This window comes from Carex rostrata, chromosome 5, assembly GCF_964058835.1.
Source record: "Carex rostrata chromosome 5, lpCarRost1.2, whole genome shotgun sequence".
Lineage (NCBI taxonomy): Eukaryota > Viridiplantae > Streptophyta > Magnoliopsida > Poales > Cyperaceae > Carex > Carex rostrata.
In genome coordinates, this window is record NC_135922.1 from 8482024 (window position 1) to 8504891 (window position 22868).

A 22868-nucleotide genomic window follows, 5' to 3' on the forward strand; every position below is an offset into this window, starting at 1 on the left:
ATCAGGTTAGATCTGAATCGTTTGTTATGTTTAATCAAGGGCCTCGTGTTGGTTGGCACAAATTGCGCTTGATTTCCAATTTTAACATTAAACTAGCATTTCGCAATAACTTTTCTACCTTTTGTGAATGGGTTCAAGCCAATTGATTCTCATTTATTTTAAAAGTAGAATGCTTAGATATTATTTTACTATATAGATTAAAATAAAATGCAATGGATACTTTAAAATTAACCTCACTATATTGTAGTGAAAATTTAATATGATTTTAAATCCCATTACATATTTGATCTCCATAAATTGAAAGTCTGCCTTCACCCATTCAGATGTTAACATTTTATAGTAAAAACGGGGTATTAATTAATTATTATCAAAAGTGTTTGACGTTAAATTATAAAATGTACAAAATAAATTAGGATTCAAACTATTTAAAATATTGTTAAATTAGGATATACATTAAGTTAGTGAAGTCATGACTAGATTAGGAGTTGATATAAGGCACATTGGTTGAAAGTTGGTTGGAATGCTTAATTTCTTTCTGTATACTTTTGTTGGTAACAAATATGGAGGATGGAGAAAGTGAATATAGAGCTCTTGAGATTCTTAACATTACATACAACTTGGAGATACATGTATACTCTGGATATATTTATCATAACCCAACAAAACTTTACAGTTAATAAAACTTAAAGTTAGAGCTGGTCTGTTGAAAAACTAGCTTCTCTGTTTTCTTAAGGCTAAAAAATTTGGTCATGTCAGATTAGAGCTGGTCAAGGTCCTATAGCGTTCAGCAACCCCTATGTATATGGATCCGTATCCTCCCAGATATACCCTCAGCTGGTGCTTGCTTGGGATGGCGCTGAGAGCAGTATTATTCATGCTTTGAGATTCGTGCCAAGTTAAAAAGAACAATTTGGAGCCGTCTGATTCAATTGTATTTCAGAACCTGAGGGGATGTGAATGCTATATATCTTCCAGCCTGCTACTAAAATCTCAATATTCTTTTAAGACTATTACGGTAATGCCTACTAAAATCCCAACAATTCAAAACCATCACTCTTCAACATTCCACATCTCTTTCGAATAATTAAGTTGAAAAATTTACAAAAGAGATCAGAAAATAAAAAGAAGGTATACAAAATAACGAAGGAATATTATTTGTATCTTTGAACTAACGAATATTATTTGTTAAATATATAATTATATCAACCTGATCTCATATAATATATAATTTCCTAACAATAAAATTAATAGTTCTGGAATTCTTAGCGAATAATTAATGATCAAATATATCACAACAAGTAGTACAAAGCACAAAGCAAAAGCAATGGAATAAAGCATGAAACAAATCAAAAGCAGTGCCATTTCCTTGTGTTGTACACAGCACAAATCAAAAGCAAAAGCAGTGCCATTTCCTTGTGTTGCCAACTTTGCCATTATGCTTCACCTATTTGGCATTATAAAGCTTCAAATTTACAAAAGAGAAATGGATATAAAAATAAAACGGTGCAACAGAAAGAAAGGAATAATTGCTCTTTGATCCTAGCAAAATATACTATTTGAACTGATGAACATTATTTGTTTTAATTATATCAACCTGAGCTATTTTAATATAAAATTTCATTATAATAAAAATAACTCTGGAAATCTTATGGAATTAATGATCAAATATTGTCATAACATTACTGTACTAAAATGCCCAGCCAAGAAAACAATGTTTGTAGATGGTAACAAATGGTTAGTCCCTCAAGCAATGAATTTTCATATCATAAAAAAAGAAACAAATAATGAAACATATGTCCACATTGCACGCAATTATATATTCTCCTGTATCACAAGCCTTGCCTTGCCATTCTGCTCCGCTTCTCAGTTCTCACAACCAGACCAATAAAGCAAACTTCAAATTTACAAAACAGAAAAGTAAATCAAAAGAAAAAGGGTACAACAGAAAGAAAGGAATAATAAGTAATCTTTGATCCTAGCAAAACTATAAGGAAAGAATTAAATTATGTTCTAGAACCACATTCTCCAATTATCTCCATTCCAAATATCTCTCTTCCTCCTGAGCACTATACCGGCAGATCTCATTCAAAACAAAGATGGCGATGATACTCGATGCCTTCCTGTCAAAGTTCAGTGAACTTCTCTTGCAAATGGTTCAGGCAGAGGTGGGGGGGCTGCTGGGCATCCCTGGCCAGATCGAGAAGCTTGGCGAGACCGTTCGTGACATCCAATGCGTCCTTGCTGATGCTGAGAGCAAGAAAAGCGAGAGCAGGGCCATCGAGCGGTGGCTCATGCAGCTGAAGGATGTCATGTATGATGCTGATGACATCATCGACCTATGTCAGATCAAGGCAAAGGACCGCCTTGCGGGCTCCAGTTCCCAATCCTCATCAAATGCTCATTGTGGTTGCACTTTGTTGTCTTGCTTTCGGAACCCATTCTTTGCTCATAAAATTGGTTCCAAAATCAAGGATATCAATTCTAGGCTTGAGGGGATTGCCAAGAGAAAGACTGATTTGGGATTGATTGAATCCCAAGTCTCTTCTAGTCCTTCCGATCTGGTTCGCCGAGTGGATTCGATCATCACCCGCAAGACTGATTCCTTAGTTGTGCTAGATGATATTGTGGGTGAAAAGATTGAAGAAGATACTGAGATGCTAGTGAACTGGCTGACTGAAGAAGAGAAGAGTGTGAGAGAAAATATTCTGGTTCTAGCAATTGTTGGGATGGGTGGAATTGGAAAGACCACTCTAGCAAGTAAGATCTTCAATGATAGAAGGATTAAAGAAGAATTCCAGTTAAAAATTTGGGTTTGTATCTCAAAGGAGGTGAAAGGAGTAGAAATATTGAAATGTATGATTCGGGAGGCAGAAGGTGAGCACGGTGCCGCACAAGAAAGATCGGAGCTGGTGCCTATACTCAAGAGGCTCGTCGAGGGCAAAAAGTTCCTTCTTGTTCTCGATGATGTTTGGGAAGAGAGTCGAGCAGTGTGGAACAGTCTGTTGCGAGCTCCCATGAGTGGCGGAGCTAACGGGAGTAGGTTACTTGTTACCACACGAGATGGAAGAGTTGCGGACGGAATGAAAGCAGCAAAATTACATCGGGTAGAGAAGTTATCTAATGAAGATGGGTGGTCCCTATTAATAAAACAGGTAATTTTTATTAATTGATTAGCCTTAATTAGCCTTCCTACTTTGTCAAGATTATGATTTAATTAAGTATTGGATGCTTAATCAAACAATTTGACAGTCATGTAACGAATACAAGCTTATTTAGTTCTAACTAAACAACGGGGAATTTTTTTTTTAATTAATTAAGCAATAATAGATATAGTGCCTATGATTATTTGCCTTTGTAATGGAATGTCAAATTAATATATCCCGCCAATTGACAATTTTTAACAATTAATATATTCTTCAAAATATTTCGTATATTTGCTTTCTAAACATTTATTGAATTTATTTGTCTATACTACTTTTGGTGAGCAATAATTCCACTCTTTGATATTAACTACTGCTTTCAAAGAACACTGCATTGGAAAAAAAAATTATACTATTTGATATGAAATTTCAAATACAAATAGCTCCTTAAAACAATCTTGTACAAATTTTGTTCAATAATTGATTGTAAATTTTACATGTTTTGTTTCATGAGATTTTTTTATTTATAGAAATTATTATTAAATAATAAAGGGAAACAGAAAATATCTTGCGCTTTAATAATGGCATAGATAGATTAAAAAAAAAAATTGGATCCAAACTTTGAAATAATTTATTTTTGGATCCTATGTAATTTTTTTTTTCCGAAAGAGTGGCTGATATTGTTTTGTAATATAAATGTTTGCCATATTTTTTTTGAAACAAAAAGAGTGTTGGATTTATTTTGAAACAGTAGGTGATTTTAAAAAAAAAATAACACTAACTTGAATTTTTTAAGAAACATAAAACACTTTGATTTCGGAAAATATTGTGGCTCCATAGTTTGGATCCAATATTTATTTTCTAATCCATCTATACTATCAAAAAGTCCAGCACTCTTTCTGTTTTCCTTTATTATCTAATAATAATTTATATAAATAATAAATTCTCATGTTACATTGGTAGTGCGCGCCATGCAATGAATTTTTTATTGTAAGAAATTACTATTAAATAATAAAGGGGAAAAGAAAGAATACCAAGTTTTTTAATGGCATATATAGATTGATCGGACATTTAAATTTTGGATCCAAATTTTGTACTTTAATTTTTTTTCGAATCCAAAATATTTTTTTTCTTTTCTGATAGCCACAACTTCAAAAATATGTTTTGCAATGGCCACAAACAATCTCTTTTGCAATCCCATCTTTGGATCCGGATCCATATATCTACACAATTGCAAAAAAAACCCAGCATTCTTTTTTTGCTTCCCTATTCGGAACCACTCCAGAAGTATTTTTTTTCTGGCCTTCAACAATTTAGTGTTCCCTGCTGGCCTAATTAATTCAGACAGCATGTGATAATTAGATTGTGAATTTTGATTTTTTTTTTTTTTTTTGTTAGAAGTGCAAAATACATATTTAAGTTTATATTTTATCATCATGAGTAATGCTATGGATATACATATATTCGAAACATCTATTATAAATCTATACATATCATCTATGTGATGCCCCCTCTTCGTTAATTTAGCAAGTTTAATAGTCCTCGAAGCTTTTCAAATTCAAAATTTGTAAGCATTAAGTCATATACATTTTGTATGTCCATTTTCAGTGAAAAATAATTGAACTAATTGTATCTCCGGTTTTGAAGAAAATTAAATGAGTATTACTTTTTGTATCTTATTAGAGTTCTCTCTTTTCCTTGTTTGGGCAATTAAAAAGTCAGTTTCGCATTTTATTCTTTTTAAATAAGTACCTTATATAATTAATTATACAGTGATGTACAAGATTACACCTTGTATAGTCATCATCGAAGCATCGAAGCTCCTAACTTTTTATTCATTTATTGACAGGTATTTCAAAATGAGAAGGAGAGTGAGATTCAAGAATTTAAGGATATTGGGTTGCAACTAGTTGAGAAATGCGATGGTTTACCTCTTGCTATCAAAACTATAGGTGGTGTGCTTTGCACAAAGCCAAAAGCCAAAGCCGAGTGGCAAGCTGTTCTAAATAGCAATATGTGGTCAATTGTTGGGATGTCAGGTATCCACAATGCATTCTATTTGAGCTATGAGGACCTTTCATCACCTTTGAAGCAGTGCTTCATCTTTTGCTCCCTTTTTCCGGAAGATTTTGAGTTTGATAAAATAGATTTAATCTACCAGTGGCTAGCAGAAGGATATTTGCAAGATAAAGTGGATTTCTGGGAGTTGGGAAATAGGTACTACACAGAGTTACTGGCACGAAATCTTTTGGAAGCTACTGACAAATTATATAATCAAGGAGAATGCAAAATGCATGATCTTTTGTGGTCCTTTGCCCGCCAATTAGGAAAAGATGAGAATTGTGTATTGAGGGAGGGAGATGTTTTCTCCAGGCCTAAAGGTCCACTGAAAATACGACGGTTATCTATAGAAGGGAATAAGGTGGATACTGAATTATTTAAAAAGGAAAATGGGTTGAGAACATTACTTCTTCGCGATAAACCTGAAATTCCACTTGATTATGTGTGTAAAGCTTTTTCAAACCTCCGCATGTTAGATCTCAGTGACTCCAATTTTTCAAGCCTACCTGATTCTTTGTGTGACCTCATGCATCTGAGATACTTGGATGTCTGTGGTTCAAAGATAAGAAATCTTCCGAATTCCATTGGAAATCTCAAATATCTAGTATATTTGGATCTTTATGGGTGCAAAGAATTATCAAATGTCCCTCTTGGTATAATCAATCTACAAGAACTGAAATTTCTCAATACTATCAATTCAGGAGTTCAGAAAATCCCATTAGGCCTAAATAAACTAGAGAAGCTTGTTCAACTACTCGGATTCAAGCCAGACAAAAATAGTTTGGAAGGATTTAGTAGCCTAGAGGGCATAGAAACTCTATCAAAGCTAATTAGACTCACTTTATACAATTTAGAGAAAGTATCAGATAGTAACATAGCAAACAGGGCAAACCTTCAAAACAAAGATCGTTTACAATTTCTAAAATTTGTTTACGGAACATTGAGCCCGAAAGAACAACTTTCCCAAACTGATGAAGAGAAGATGACAACTGAGGATGTTTTGAATGAGCTTTGTCCTCCACCTTATGTAGAAACTGTTCAAATTGTAGGTTACTTTGGCAGCCACCTTCCTAATTGGTTAAATTTGAGGGCAAACCTTCCAAATTTGAGATATATTCATATCGAAAATTGTGCATGCTTTGAGGAGCTTGCGTTGTTAGGCCAACTCCCGAATTTGGATTTTCTTCGAATAATAGGTGCATATTCAGTGGTGAGTGTGGGAGAAGAGTTCTTGTGGGGAGGCATCCAAAACAGAGATACGACAGCTACGAGTTGTCATGCCAATAAGTCCGCATTTCCCAAATTGAGTCAACTAAACTTTACAAGGATGCCCAATTGGAAAGAGTGGCAGTGGAATAAGGGACAGGTAGCCATGCCAAAGCTGAAAAAATTATTTATTAGAGATTGTCCTCTATTGAGATCTCTTCCGGAGGGTCTTTTGCATCATGCTACTTCCTTGGAGTACCTAGAGATTAATGGTGCTAATAAGCTCATTACTGTAGAGAACCTCCCATCAATCAAAGATATTCGTGTTTTTAGATGCCCAAACTTGGAGAGGATTTCAAATTTTCCCAACATCTCTTATATTCTAATTCAACAATGTCCAAATCTCAAAGCTGTGGAGAACCTTAAAGCTTTAACGATGGGATTAACTGATTTTGAAATGAAAATTCTGCCAAATTATTTGAGGAAGACAATGCCACAAAAGGTACGAATCTTTTGTAGTGAGGAGTTGCTAGTGAAGATTGTAAGTCAAGGAGAAAGTGATTCTGAGTGGAACAAATTCAAGCACATTCCCAAGGTGAATATCTACTCATCGGGTAAATCTTTCTATGCTACTTACCAGAAAGCACCATACAGTTTCACCACCAATGTACGCACAAGCTAAGAGATGATGTGACAACATGGATAGAAGCTTGATCTTGCCATTACTATTTTTGTTCAGGTATATTAATTCCTTCACTTTATCATATTAGCTTCATATTAATTATCATATATTTTTTCTAATATCAGATACAATATATCCTTTTCTTGATAAATTCGCCGAAGTCTTTATTCTCAGGTAAAGTATAGAATTTAAAATTTGTATTGGTCCGGTATATTAGTTTGTACCAATTTACAATGTGGCAATGTACCGCCAGTTCCATATTAACCATACATTTTAATTTCTTAGCGGTATTACCTTGCATTTTAATTTCTAAGCGCTATTACCACATATAATTACCCACTACACTTGTACAAATACAATGTGCTTGAATTTTATAGACTTTATGCTCTTCACATGTTTTCTTTCATAATGCAGCAAATACATGGATTTTAGTTTAGAATTCAACATGTAACTAGTCAATTTAGGCATTGAGCGGTACTAATCACTACTCAGCATGTAACAATGTTATGAGCACCATTTATTTATTTTCGTGTTTTGTAATGAGATGTGTCATTTAAATTGGGATTTATCTTGAGCAAAGCAGGTATCAAGTTTCATTAAACAAATAGATATACAGGACGAAGAAAGAACATCAAAGATAAATTTTGGAATATGCATGCTAGCTAGCAATCCTTAATTGAGTTTTGAATGCAATTTTTTAGAATTTGAATCGGTAGCACTTCGGCCGCAGTCACATCTTTCCTTTCATAATGCAGCAAATTCATTGATTTTAGATTAGAATTCAACCAGTAACTAATAAATATAGGCATTAAGTGGTACACAATATGAGACAATGTCATTGGCACCATTTTTCTTTTCATGTTTTACATTGAGGTATGTCATTTAAATTGGTATTATCTAGAGCTATCTAATGCAGGTATCAAGTTTCATCCAAAAAATAGATATATAAGACGAAGAAAAAACAGAAAAGTTTAATTTTTGAAACATGGGAACAATCCTTAATTAGTTTGTGGATTTTAAGCAGTATATATATGAAAGTTTATGTATTATAAAACTCATTGATATTTTCTTTTTGAGCTTTGCAGATTTAGAAACGAAAGGCTTCAATGTTGAGATATTCTGGAAAAGAGTAGTGTTGAGGGTAAAATAAACCATTGGGAAGGAGATGTTTGTGAAAGGATGTTTTGTATTTAATTTTTTATTTGCTTTGCTTATGCTTGTTGTTTTGTGGTATTTGTGGCATTTTGATGAGTATCCCATCAAATTCGGTTCAATGTCCGGTCAAAGTTATTTGATTCACGTCAAGATTTGTATGAACTTGATCTACACAAATCTTATAGCAGATCAAACGAATCAAATTTGGTATGATGCTCATTGGACACCCCCGATTTCTTGTCATGGGTTGTAAATATTTTTCATTATTCTTTTGTGTTTGTTTGTGATGAAAGCTTAGTATGGTAAAAAATAAAAATAGTTTAAGTTTTCTGAACAAGATATGGACTATTTATCCGGACGAGCAATATTATGATTGATTTTTTTTTTCAGTAGCAACGCTGTTATTTGTTCTTTCTATTAAAATTAATCTGTTATTATGGAGCCTCCTTTGCATATCGTTGAGGGTGCAATTAAAGGAGATTTTTTTTTTCTAACATTGTTTAACGAATTTTGCTTTCCAAATAAAACTATAAAAAAAATAATATTTTTTTAAATTAAAATCATTTTGATAGAAAATTATTTTGTTTGAGAATAGTTTAAACACTTTTTATAAACATTACAGACTTATAAAAAAAGCATTACAATTTAAATTAAAATTATAAATTATATTATATCATAGGCTCGATCGTTAAATATATACTTATTTAAAAGGAATAAAGTATAATATTAGAGTCATTTAATTAAAAAAAATAAAAATAAAATTGAATTAGACGGGACTAGCGTAATTGTTTAAAGATTTTAACTCTATTTAGAATTAACTTTTCGCAAGTATTAATTGTAGCCTTTCTTAAATAATTCTCTGTGGTAAGAACTTTGTTGTCTAGCATATAGCAGGTGGAAACTAAGTATTGTTTGGATTGGCATTGACTTGCTATAATTTCAAATGGGGTGGTGAATGGCCATTGTATAAATGCAGGCATATAGCTATAGAATTATCAATAGAGCATAGAGCATGGTTGAATATTTAAACATGTATATCTTCTCTTCTGACTTGTCAGTACCATATTGAAATAATCTTTTCTATTTCAAAATATTCACATAATAGTTACAAGTAAAATATATGTAGTATATTATATATATTTCATGGTCATATTTATCATTTTTTAGGGTTTTCTAAAGCTTTAGATCCTAGACATAAAAAAGAAATTGTAATGAATAGGAATTAATTTTTCCTTAATATTATTTAGTCTGAAAAATTATGTCTAGGTATGAACATTTTACCTAAAATTATGTCTTGTCATCACAAAACCTGTTTGAGAATATGCTTCTATGAGTGTAATCATAATCTCTTCTCCACATAGTACCTGTTCTAGCCTCATTTGTTGTAACAGGTACTTGACCATATCTAGTTCAAAATATTGATATAATCTCTAGATCACGTCTTGGAACCTGAGAATTGAAGTAGGCAAGTCATCGGGAGGTATTTTGGCAGAAGTGAGAGAATTGTGTGCTTTGTTGTCTTCAGAAACAGAGTGGGGAATTTTGTCGAACACATGGTGTGCATAAGCTGGTTTCAGCCTCTTTTTATGGGTTATCAAATTATCGCCATACCTATTACATTGCTGCACAAATGCACAATGGAGAAGATTAACCTAAATATATGAGTGCAAATGTAACAGATACGAAGCGAACAATTCTACAACTATATCTGTGTCCCAATTTAATTGAGTGGATACAGATACAAAATTTCTAAAAATAATGGTGAAATTCAAAAACAAATTACTTGATGTCCATAACAGCAGTCATCTTTGAAGGAGATCCTGAACAACACAAACCATCACAAAAAAGCACAAAAAATAATAAGAAATAAGATTATTATATACTGTTATCAGGACATCGGTATGCAAATTAATTATGTTTCAAGTTTCAAAACAACCGATTCTGATAGTAACTATCAACTATCAGGATCGGTTTTTTATAAAAAACCGATCCTGATACTATTTTTTTTTTTCAAAGTTGGTTCTGCAAAAAAAAAATAAAAAAAAATAAAATATCAAGATCGGTTGTTAATAAACAACTGATCCTGATATTATTTTTTTTTTTTGTTGATTCTGCAAAATTGCAATATTATTCTTTTAGGATTTATGGTACCCAAAGAATTGAAACCGGATTGATTTGATAAAACAGAATACCATCTCATGTAATTTCAATCCAAAACTAAACTAGCCTTTTTGATTTAAATGAAACCGAATTGATTTGAAACCGAATTGAATTGATTTGATAATTTGAAATTACTTAAACTAGCAAAACTAATCTAGCAAATTTACCTAAACTGAGAGGCGAGCGGACTGAGAGGAGAGGGCCGAGCACCAAGCACCGAGCACCGAGCACCGAGCGAGTGAGTCGATTTATTGCGCCGAGCACACTTGCGTTGAGCACCGAGCACTCTTTTTATTGAGCCGATCGGACTGAGAGGAGACGGCAAGATGGAGGGAGAGGAGGAGACTTGCGGCTAGAGGAGACAAGGAGTTGAGAGAGTTGTAATTTGGAATAATGGAGAGACGCAAGGAGAGAAGGGATGAGCGCGGAAAAATAAAAACCTAAAATGGACTATCTGGAACGGTTGTTTATAAACAACCGATCCTGATACTATTTTTTTTTTTTTCAAAGTTGGTTCTGCAAAAAAAAAAAAAAAGTATCAGGAACGGTTGTTTATAAACAACCGTTCCTGATATTTTTTTTTTTTTTTTTTTTTTTTGCAGAACCAACTTTGAAAAAAAAAAATAGTATCAGAAACGGTTGTTTATAAACAACCGTTCCTGATACCTTTTTTTTTTTTCAAAGTTGGTTCTGCAAAAAAAAAAGTATCAGGAACGGTTGTTTATAAACAACCGATCCTGATACTATTATTATTATTTTATTTTTTTTGCAGAACCATCTTTGAAAAAAAAAAGTATCAGGATCGGTTCTTATATAGGAACCGATCTAGATAGTATCTGGATTGGTTCTAAGCTAAGAACCGATCCTAATTATCAAGTATTAGGATCGGTTCCGATCTAGATAGTATCTGGAAGCTATTTTTTATTTTAAAAGATAGCGCCCTTTATTTTCTAATTTAGCCAATGATAAAATTATCATATGGCTTTGAGGCTAATTATCTCTAACTAATTATATTCCTCAATGTTTTTTTCAAGTTAGACGTGTAGATATCAGTCAACCCTAACTTGTTTATATTTTCTTCAAATGATTTTGGATCTAATTCATTTGTAAACACATCCACTAATTGATTTTTGCTTCTCTGATATGGAGTTTTTATTTCCTTGAGTTGTGTTTTTTCTCTAATAAAATAGCATTTAGTTCGATAGCTTGATTATCACAAAACATTTGAGCACAAATAAATATCTTTTTCAAAACATTCATCACATCGAATTGTAAAAAAGAAGAATACAACACAAAAAATAACAAAGAATAAAAAATCATTATTTTAAAAATTATATTACAAAAAGGTGTTAAGTGGGTTTTAAATATGGTCAAAAAGGTTTTTTTATCCAGTTTATTTTGTGGTTTATGGGAGAGATCAAAGCACAACAGTAGTGAGCAGATTCGGTAATCAAAGCACGATGACGGTCGAAAAAAGCAGATTCGGTTGTGGAGAGAGATGGAGATTAAGATAATGAAAATTATTAAGAGTGCATATAAGTAAGATGAAAGGGTTATTGTACTTTAGAGAAATTTGTGAGAATAAAATAGTAGATTTAGGAATTATGATCATTTGACTCGTTGTAAAATTATTTTTTATCAATAGAATTGTTGGTAGATATTTAAAGTTACTAATTTTAATATATATGTATTAAATAAAGTACATCACGAGAGAACGAATCTAGAATTTCAAGACTCAGTGCCTGGTCTTTAAGTTGTAAATGGACAAAACATGTTTATAATAGACTAAGAATTAAAATAATCATTAGTTTGAATTGATCTAGGGAAGTGTTACTGATGATTATTAGGGGATATCGTTCAACGTGTCGGAAGTAAGGTCTAGAAAGAGTGAGGAGGGCCGGTATCATCTCATTTTCACTGACGATAGAGGAGCATCATATACATAAATAATATAACAATTGGTACCTACTGGTCAATATATAGATTAATTACACTTGGAAGCTTGTAAGACACTGCCAATAATATTTATTTATTTCATTTTTAAATGATTATTGCAAAATAAATTAAAGATTGGGGCTCCATATAGTTCAATTTTGGAATTGTCCATCTGTTACCTATTATTGATCATCAGTATGAACGCTTTAAAGTATGAAGATACTTTAATAGAATACTGTAGTCATTATTCAAAAGAAATCTTTATGTTTAATCTGAAAATTTTAATTATTAATTATCATGTCAGAGTTAGTAAGTCATTATTAAAAAAAACCTTTGTTTCTATACCATTACGTACAGCAAGATTTATTGTAACCTTGTGAGCCCTCTGATTTGTCTTTAAGATTAACGCTAGATAAATCACGGACAAATTAATTGACTAGGAATTAAAATAAACATTACTTTGAGCTGATCCAGGGAAGGGTTCTTGGTTAGGTAATTTGGTATCATCTCATTTTCACTGACGATATAGGAGCATCATTTAGATAAAGAATATTGCAATTAGCACCTACTGGTCAATAGCTTAATTTGACTTGGAAGCTTGTACGACACTGCAAATAATATTTAATAATTTCATTTTTTTAATACCTTATTAGCATGCCATTTTGATCATGTTGAGTCCTTAACCTGGAACAATGTATCACGTCGTAGGGCTTGTTGTAAGCTTTCCAAAGAACTTTTTGAATGACATCAATTGAATCTCGTATGAAGAAGTTATGTCCAAAATACTGAAGCGTGTCACTTAGTGACGGAATTGTCACTCGGTGGCTCTCAACATTGGAACTATCATTACTGAAGCTTCAAGTGGTGGTTTTGGACAATTTAACAACCACTACCAGAACCTGTCCATCCTTTGACTCAGGGGCAGAGTCAGACTTTCTAACAATGGAGGTTAAATATATATGGATCAATCATATAAAAAGTTTCAAACTATGATGGTCAATTATATAGACAAACTTTATACAGAAAATGAGGTCCATTTTATCATAATATGACATTTTACGCTAAATTATATAGAAAATTAACCATAAATAATAAAATGAAAAAATTAAGTGGGGGTCAATTGACCCCATTGGATCTTCTTAGATTCTCCTCTACTTTGACTCATCTTGCGCGGTGTCAAAATCACGTGATCTAGAATTTTTTATATCATGTGAAACTACCTATCTATAAAAAAAACAGTAAAAAATCGTAAAATTTGATTTACAAGTACATTTTTATTTGTAGATCATGTTGAATGATTCAGAGTGATTGTTTGAATTTAAAATAAATAAATATTAATTCATAGTACGAATCAATCCGCACTATGACGCATAACACCAAATATTACCTCACTCTTAATTAAAATTAAAGTCTTCATTATGGGTTGCATCTTCTGTTTAGTGCATTAATTAAGACCGCCGGGTAACATGCATTGAGACCTCGAAATCAGTATTTAATTTGATACGGCTTACGAGAAAGTAACATGCGTATACCTTGGAAATTGTATATATATATGGTTGTATTTGGTTTTCTGCCGGACATTATTTGATTAATTACAGTTAATGGAAATTTGTCTATGCGGTGTGTTGGTGTGTGGACAATCAATTCATGAGATGTTTTTGGTACCACCAATCATGCCTTAATTTTGTTACTAGACTCTTTCTTGTCAATATAAGATTATACCACGGGATATAAGTTGGTCAGATGCACAGTAGAGAATAACAAAAGATATTTTCGAGAAATCAACACTACTACATAATTGTTATCTTAATTAATTTCATCGGGTAAAAACGAGATATGCTAACAAACCAATAGTACTTTGTCCTATATTTTTAACGGTTTCAAACCAATAGCACTTTGTCCTATACTCCTATCTGTAAAAAAAACATTACCGATAGGAGAATTTTCTCCATCGGTAGTATATTATGTACTGAAAGAAGGAATGTGATACTCCTATCAGTATTGTATCATGTACTGATACAAGATTAGTATTTTTTTATATTTCATTTACAAAATTAGCCAGCCGCTCAATTTGCTAGCAATATTAATCATAGACAAACAAAGATACATAAAACAACATAGAACATCATCAGAAACATTTAACAATATTAAATTTCACTATTTAACTATTTTACTATCATAAAACATACACATGAATCTTCATAAACAAATGTAGAAGATATGAAAATATTCATGAACAAAATAAGAACACATACACATCTTCGCAAATTGAGGGTCTGGCTAATTTTACAAATGAAATTCGCAATAAATATTATATCATTTGTAAATACATGATACACTGTAACGATAGAAGGATCACATTTCTTATATCAGTATATACATAAACTAGCATCTTCTGTTTAGTGCATTAAGACCGCCGGGTATCATGCATTAAGACCTCGAAATCAGTATTTAATTTGATACTATGAGAAAGTAGCATGCATACCTTGGAAATTGTATATATGGTTGTATTGGTTGACGTACTACTGCTGGACATTATTTGATTAAATATAGTATTATAGTTAATGGAAATTTGTCTATACGGTGTGTTGGTGTGTGGACAATCAATTCATGAGATGTTTTTGGTACCACCAAAAATGCCTTAATTTTGTTGTTAGAACCTTTTTTGTCAATATTGGATTATACCACGGGAATATAATATAAGTTGGTCATATGCACAGAGATTAACAAAAGATGCTTTCGAGAAATCAACACTACTACAAAACTGTTGTCTTTTATTAGATAAAAACGGAATCTGTTAACGAATTTTCTACTGCTAGAGACCAACACGATAGAAGAAACAAATAATACTTCTAGGGCAAACAGCTCACGTACTAACATTTCCGCCCTTAATTATTTGTAACGTTTTTTTTTTCTATTATTGTTTCGACATTGCTTTTTTATTCTTGAAACTTTTGTGTATCATGCATTAACTTCCGGGTATCATGCATGCCTTGAAACCGCCGGGTATCATGCATTAACCTCGAAATCAGTATTTAATAACAAACAGCTAATGAGAAAGTAACATGCATCACATGGAAATTTGTCTATATGCATGGTTGTATTGAAAATATAAAGTAACATGCATCACATAGAAAGTAACATGCATCAGATTATTATTTGATTAAATACAGTTGATGAGAAAGTAACATGCACCACCTAGATTTTTGGTGTATATGGTGTTTTCATGTTGTGTGGATCGGACAATAAATTATTGAGATCTTTCGGGTGCCACCAATGCCTTATTGGAATCTTTCTTGTCAATATTGGATTATAAATACCTATATGTTGCGTTGAAAATTTATATTTGAGATTGAAGTTCGAGTAATGGGTGCTAAGTGGAATAGGTTTTTCGGTTCATTTGTAAAAATGACAAGTTTTTGGAAAATAGAGAAATAAAATTTTGAACAAAGTTAATAATTGTATATATTTATATGGGATCATGTTAAACGTCGGATCAACCCGTGATATGCATAGTACCATAGTAAGTCTATGGTACTATGCATATCACAATTTGGTCCGTAATACAAATTAATATTTTCATTTTTAAAATTCTATCGGTCGATCCTCACCGTTCAACATGATTTTCATATGAATATGTACTTGCAGACCGAATTTTATATTTTTTAGAATTTTTTTATTATTTTTTAAGATATGTAGAAAATCATTGTTTTTGGATGCTCTAGAATTTTCAGATCAAGTGATATTCTACCTATCTTAAAAAATAGTAAAAAAATTCTAAAAAATAAAAAATTCAGTCTACAAATACATATTCATATGGGGTTCATGTTGAACGGTGAGGATCGGTCGTTGGAATTTTGAAAAAAAAAATATTTATTTTACCAATCCGTGATATGCATAGTACCATAGACTCACTCATTAGGGTTTAGGGTTTAAGGTTCAGGGTTTAAGTACCATGCATATCATGGGTTGACCCGTAATAAGGATTAATATTTTTATTTTATAATCGGACCGCACTAGACGGCTAGACTAGAAAAATCGGACTAGACCGGACGGCTAGACCAGAAAAAAGCTGACCCGAATTCTTATCCGATTCGGTTCAGATCGATAAAAGACTAAATAAAAATAAGTATATAAATCGGAATAATATGAAATAGCCGGCCGGATTTCAGAAAACCTTTGAACCTCCCAAAACCCGGTTTTCTTTTATTTGATGATTTTGGACTGTCACTCACCAGTCACCACTAGGGATGGCAAAAAAGCCCGTTCAGCCCGGCGGCCCGGTCATACCTGCCTGACCTGCTCATTACCTGATCGGCCCGGCACTGTAATGGGCCAGGTAAGGCCAGGCTTAGAAACAGGCCAGGTCAGGTTTGGGATTTTATAGAAGCCCACAGGCTGCCTGCCGGGCCTATCTTTTTAAAAAGATATGTGAATTCTGAAACTCTTATCGAAGCCCAAAGTCCATACTTCCGAAAATTAGAAATTTTGTTTTGATCTGTCTCTGTGACTTCAGAATATAAAATACCATCTCTTAGGTTTAGGTTTAGGTTAGCCGCTCTTTCTCCTCATTTCGCCTCCACACAGACCTACGCCTTCCTCCGAGACTTCGGCTTTCGAACACCAAAAACCACACCTTTCTCCGACAAGCTTCACCACTGATCTTCCCCGCTACTAGTTCTCCGCCACTGATCTGCCCCGCTACTACTTCCGAGAGCCATCTCATCCTCTCCGCACGAACTGCACCTCCCCAACAGTCTTCAAGTTGGTAACTCCGTAATTTTCAAATTTCAGTCATTAATAGAATTTGAATCATTGAAATTTAATCGATTTTAATAGTTAAATCGGCAAGAAATAAATAATATAAGCTTCTAAAATTTGGACGTGAGGAAAAGCTGATACAAAAAAATCACTAAAGGGCCTTTTGTTCTTTACTTTTCATTTAAATAGAATTAGTTAATCTGGGTCTGTATTATGTAAGGTGTAAAACTGGTATTTTTTTTCCCTCTTCTTTGATTACACATCATTCTATTTCATATTAAATGAGACCTTAATTCAGTACACAGCTTCACAAATCACACTAACATAGGACTTGTTGTCCCGGTACCAGTACCATAATTGGGAAGTAAGGTGGTTAATTAGGTTGGATTATAATATTAGATATTATTTCCAATAAATGATTCGGCGTTCTAATTAATACTTTATTACTTGTCTTCATGAAAAAAATCCTTAAAGGGTCTTTTTTCCTAGAAAAATAAAAAATTATGATCAATTATAAACCAACCCATTTAACTGGTAAAGGGCAGGTATTACCCCTTAAAGGGTCTTTTTTTCCTTTTAATTCAAATTAATAAAAATTTAGGCTACCGATTTGCCTACGCCAGGCCACCACTGATCTGCCTCTTGCAGTCTTGCTTAAGGTTAGTTTGTATAGAACAACTTTGATTTCTAGCACTTGTGATAGTAGTATAATTTTAAATCATGTATCCCAACGTTGTCTCATTTTACTTGCTTAAGTTGACATACTAATTAAAACATTTTTTTTTCTTAGGCAGAAGCAGACAAGTTGATGAAAAATTCAGGCTTTAAACAAACTTGGCCAAAACTAAAATTATCCTTGTAAGCTCTATCTTATCTTATCTTGGCTTATATTATACTTAATTGTTCTCTTTGAGACTTAGATTTTAAGTTTGCAATAGTTTGCATATAATTTGCATAGTTTATAAGTTGTGCATTTACTATTGAGTTTATTATTTGCAATTAAATTATGGCATAAGGTTTGTGTTCAGCAGTAGCAGAGGTTTTTTTTTTTTTGTGTTCAGCAGCAGTCAGTTTTTATTAATGTATTAATTATCTCATTTTTGTTAATGTTCAGCAGCAGCTGAAATTTTTTTATTGATGCAGCAGCAGTTTTTTTATTGAGGCAGCAGCAGTTTTTTTTTCCAGCCTTTATTGATCAAGATGATTGTGTTTGTTGTTTGTATTTGCTGTTAAGTATACTTTGATTGTCTTCTATATTTTAACTTTGTTGGATGTTAAATTGTTGCTGGATGTTAAACAATTTGAATGTTGAGGAAATTTGGATGCTGGAAAAAAACAATGTACTGCTGTATTTGGTGTATTTGGTGTTAAGGAAATTTGTGTGTCTGCTATATTTGGTGTTAAGGAAATTTGGATGTTGAAAGAAAAACAATGTCTTCTACATTTAAACTTTATTAGATGTTAAACTGCTGTTTTGTACAGTCTGTATTTGGTGTTAAATATACTTAGATTGTGTATACTATTTGGTTTAAACTGCTATTAAATGAGACCAGGCATGGTTGGGCCAGGCCGGGTAAGGCAGCCCATGGGCTGTGACAGGCAGGCACAGGCAGGCTCAGGTTTGAAGAAAATGCCCACAGGCAGGCCGGGTATCAATTTCTAGGCCCGTTATAATGGGCCAGGCAGGACAGGTATAGATTTTAATCAGGCAGGCCGGGTATGGGATTGGTAAAATACCTGTGGGCTCGGCCCATTGCCATCCCTAGTCACCACCTATTTATTTTTTTGAGAAAAGTAGGAGCGAGAAGGTAGTAGGTTATAGGTAATTTTATGTGGACAATTCTGTGCAGTCTTTTGTGTTTCTGCATTGTATTTTTTAAATAATTATGTATTTAAGCATGATCACAACATTATTATTTTTAAAATAAAAATTCTAAAATACTGGAATTTTTAATATAGATTGTTGGAGGTTTGTGTCATCACAAAAAAAATGAAGAATTCATGTAGTTTTAATTATTCATTTTTAAAATAAAGTGTAAATTTATAAAACGTCTTTAATGAAAAAAAAAGTGTTCTTACGATGTTAACTTTAATAATTTTAAGAATAAGTTCTACATATTTTGAGATTCAAAAAAGGTAATTTATTCATTTTTAATAATCTATAATTATTACTTTATTGTGTTATTCAATATGTATGTGGAAATTTTTACTAATATAAAACATGATTATTTTTATTTGTGTAATAATATATCATAAACATCAGTGTTTAGAAAAACAGAGGTCGGGTCGGTTGATTCGCCGATCAAACTAGTGAATCGTTGATCCAGAACTTTACCAGATCGACGTCCGGTCCGGTTCTAATAACATTGTATTGTAGTTATGTCCTGAATTTAAATGAAAACATCTAGTATGTATGCAATTATTTATTTTTTTTAAATAAAATTTAATATCTTTTTCTGAAATTTATCTAATAATTCTTTTGTGCAAGTATTTCAAAGTATATTTTTTTCTCAGTATATTTTTTTCTCAGTATATTTTTCTGATATTTATTTTGTGCTCTAATAATTATTTGCTTATATTTTGCGCTTATTTTCTCAAATTGTTCTAGAAAATCCAAGAGATATTTTTCAACTAAGACAATTTTTTTAATTAAAGAAAACATGTTTAGTTTCACATATAAAATGTGTTTATTTTCAATTCCTGATCGCTTCACCACCCAGATCTACTCCGATATTTTCTTATGCAAGAAAACTAAGCATCCCAGACTTTAGATATTAACACCACATAAACATTAATGACACTAGACACAATTCATATAAAGTTCATGTATAATCAATTGAATACTATATTCTCTAATATGTATTTGTGAGATTAAATCGATGCTTCTATCATTTGATATGTGAAACTTGATCAACATTTAATTCTCATATTAATCTTTATTGTAATTAGTGTTCCTTGGTAATTACTTAGATTAGAATATTTAGACTTTGTTACTATTTAATTATATTGTTTCACAATTCAAGTCCTCAACTCCGAACGAAAACTACCTACTAGTAAATAAAAATTCAAGGAACAAGTCGATCAAAATCAACCATTATATGAAACTAAAACAAGAAGCAACTATTTGCTCTAGGGCATAACACTCTCACATAATTGGGTCGTATGTGAGAATTTTAATGCTATAATATATAGAAAATATAGGTCAGTATATATCTAGCTTTGATGGGAGACTTACTACACATTTCAATAGAAAATATAGCTTCTGCTGTATTGAGGGGATGATCAATACCCAGATACCTATATACAAGATATTAGTCAATATATTTCAGATCATTGGCCCTTAATTTTAAATGTTGAATATTAACTTGGATAGTAAAAGAGAGGAGTATATAAACTAATTTCTTTTTACTTAATGGAGAGTACAAAAGCTTACAAGACCTTGATATATTCTTCACTCATTCACGTCGCACACTTTCACTCTCACACAACCATAAGTCTTCTTGTCTATTTATACTACTCTATGACGGTTAGATTATTCTAAGATAACACATGACAAACAAATCTATTACAAATGAGATTTCTAGCATTTTCCATTTTCACCGACTTCATAAGTCGGTTATAGTGATTGAATATTCTGGAAGGGGAAATTGGGCTTCGGCCTTAATTGATGATGTTATTTTTTCTTTTGATATGCATATCCAAGATAATGCACCAAGATGGTCATGACTTCAACATTAAATGTAGAGTCTCATGATACCAACAAAACATAATTTTAGGTTTGATCCATATTTGGAGAAATCTGGCATGAAAAATTGAAATACACGAGGAAAAAAAAATGAATGGATGGAAAAAACAACTTTTATGGTGAAAAGAAAAAGGCACAAATGTAGGAGTGGACCTGCGAAAGTTCTATTGAATTAACCAAAATGATAAACGGGCTATTATATATATACAAGAAACTCATCAGAAACTTGTCATCTATTCAATACTAATTAAAAGCAGTAGAAAGGAAACAATATATATATAATGAACGAAATTTAGTTACAGAACCAGACTTCAAAAAGAAGCTAGTTTAGAAAATATAGTTATATATGAATAATTAAATCATAGGAAAACGAAATTTTTCTTAGTTCCTTGTGGATTTTGTGGTTCACTGATAAGCATATATTTCAGAAGAAATTTGTTTATAATGTAGGGGCTCTGTTGAAAACTAGCTTCTCTGTTTTCTTTATAGAAAGGTTAGGCTCAATAATTAGATCATGCCATTAGAAATTTAAAATAGAGCTGGTCAAGGTCCTATCGCTCTCCAATCTCTATCTTCCAGCGTCTAGTTTTATATCCAATATTCTATTAGACTACTACAGTCTACAGTAAACTAAATCCTACCAAAATCCCCATAATTGAAAACTACATTCTTCAACAATCCCCATTCCAATCTCTCTTCCTCCTAAACACTACCTTCAACTCTCATTCAAAACAAAGATGGCGATGATACTCAATGCCTTCCTGTCAAAGTTCAGCGAGCTTCTCGTGCAAATGGTGCAGGATGAGTTGGGCATGATACTGGGCATCCCTGGCCAGATCGAGAAGCTTGGCGAGACCGTTCGTGACATCCAATGCGTCCTTGAGGATGCCGAGAGGAGGCAAAGCAAGGGTAGTGCCATCGAGTGGTGGCTCATGCAGCTCAAGGATGTCATGTATGATGCTGATGACGTCATTGACCTCTGTCAGATCAAAGCAAAGGAACGTCTTGCCGGCTCGAGTTCTCATTCTTCAAGAAGTGTCACCTTTTTGCAGTCCTTCTTTCACAATTCGTTCTTTGCTGATGAGATACGTTCCAAAATCAAGAATATCAATTCGAGGCTAGAAGAGATTGCCAAGAGAAAGGCTTATCTTGGTTTGATAGAATCACAAATCTCTCCTGGGCCTTTCAAACGAGTTCGCCGAGAGGACTCGATCATCAGCTGTAAGACTGATTCCTTGGTTGTGGCAGATGATATTGTGGGAGAAAAGATTGAAGAAGATACAAATATACTAGTGAACTGGCTGACCGAAGTAGAGACAAATGCGAGAAAAATCGTTCATGTTGTAGCAATTGTGGGGATGGGTGGAATTGGGAAGACCACTCTAGCGAAAAAAATCTTTAATGATCCAAGAATTCAGGAGGAATTCCCGTCAAAAATTTGGGTGTGTGTTTCAAAGGAGGTGAATGGAATAGAATTGTTGAAATGTGTGATCCGGGAGGTAGGAGGTGATCATGGTGCTGCCCAAGAAAGATCGGAGCTGGTGCCTTTACTTGTGAGGCTCGTCCTTGGGAAAAAGTTCCTTCTTGTTCTTGATGATGTTTGGGAAGAGAGCCGAGCGGTGTGGGACAGTCTGCTGCGAGCTCCCATGAATGCCGGAGCTGATGGGAGTAGGTTACTTGTCACCACACGAGATGTAAGAGTTGCAGACGGAATGAAGGCAGCAAAACTACATCGGGTGGAGAAGTTGTGTGATGAAGATGGGTGGTCCCTATTAATAAAACAGGTAATATTTATTAATTGTTTAGCCTTAATTAGCCTTGCTATTTTGTCTAGATTATGATTTAAGTATTGGGTTCTTAAACAAACAATTTGACAGTCGTATAACAAATACAAGCTTATTTAATCCTATCTAAACAATGGGGAATTTTTTATAATTAAGCAATAATAGGTATAGTTCCTATGATTATATATTTGCCTAAATAATGGAACTTCAAATTAATACATCTCTGCTCGCTAATTGGA

At 32.8% G+C, this 22868-nt stretch overlaps 2 protein-coding genes across 3 annotated transcripts in view; both read left to right on the plus strand.

The window, feature by feature from the left end:
• The window catches only part of LOC144554042 (putative disease resistance protein RGA3), a 147131-nt gene that overhangs the window by 112383 nt on the left and 11880 nt on the right, over positions 1 to 22868 (plus strand). The window contains exon 1 of one of the 2 annotated variants that reach the window (XM_078302257.1): positions 21512 to 22629. The exons of the other annotated variant lie outside the window; for it this stretch is intronic. Coding sequence (XP_078158383.1) covers positions 21583 to 22629 — 1047 coding nt within the window. The 5' untranslated portion in view covers positions 21512 to 21582. Of the gene's footprint in view, positions 1 to 21511; positions 22630 to 22868 lie in introns of those variants that run through there. 2 annotated transcript variants of the gene reach the window in all.
• LOC144554044 (putative disease resistance protein RGA3) overlaps positions 1672 to 22868 on the plus strand; it is a 33918-nt gene continuing 12721 nt past the window's right edge. Inside the window, exons 1-2 of the mRNA XM_078302259.1 lie at positions 1672 to 3152; positions 4990 to 7146. Coding sequence (XP_078158385.1) covers positions 2097 to 3152; positions 4990 to 7089 — 3156 coding nt within the window. The 5' untranslated portion in view covers positions 1672 to 2096 and the 3' untranslated portion in view covers positions 7090 to 7146. The remainder of the gene's footprint in view (positions 3153 to 4989; positions 7147 to 22868) is intronic.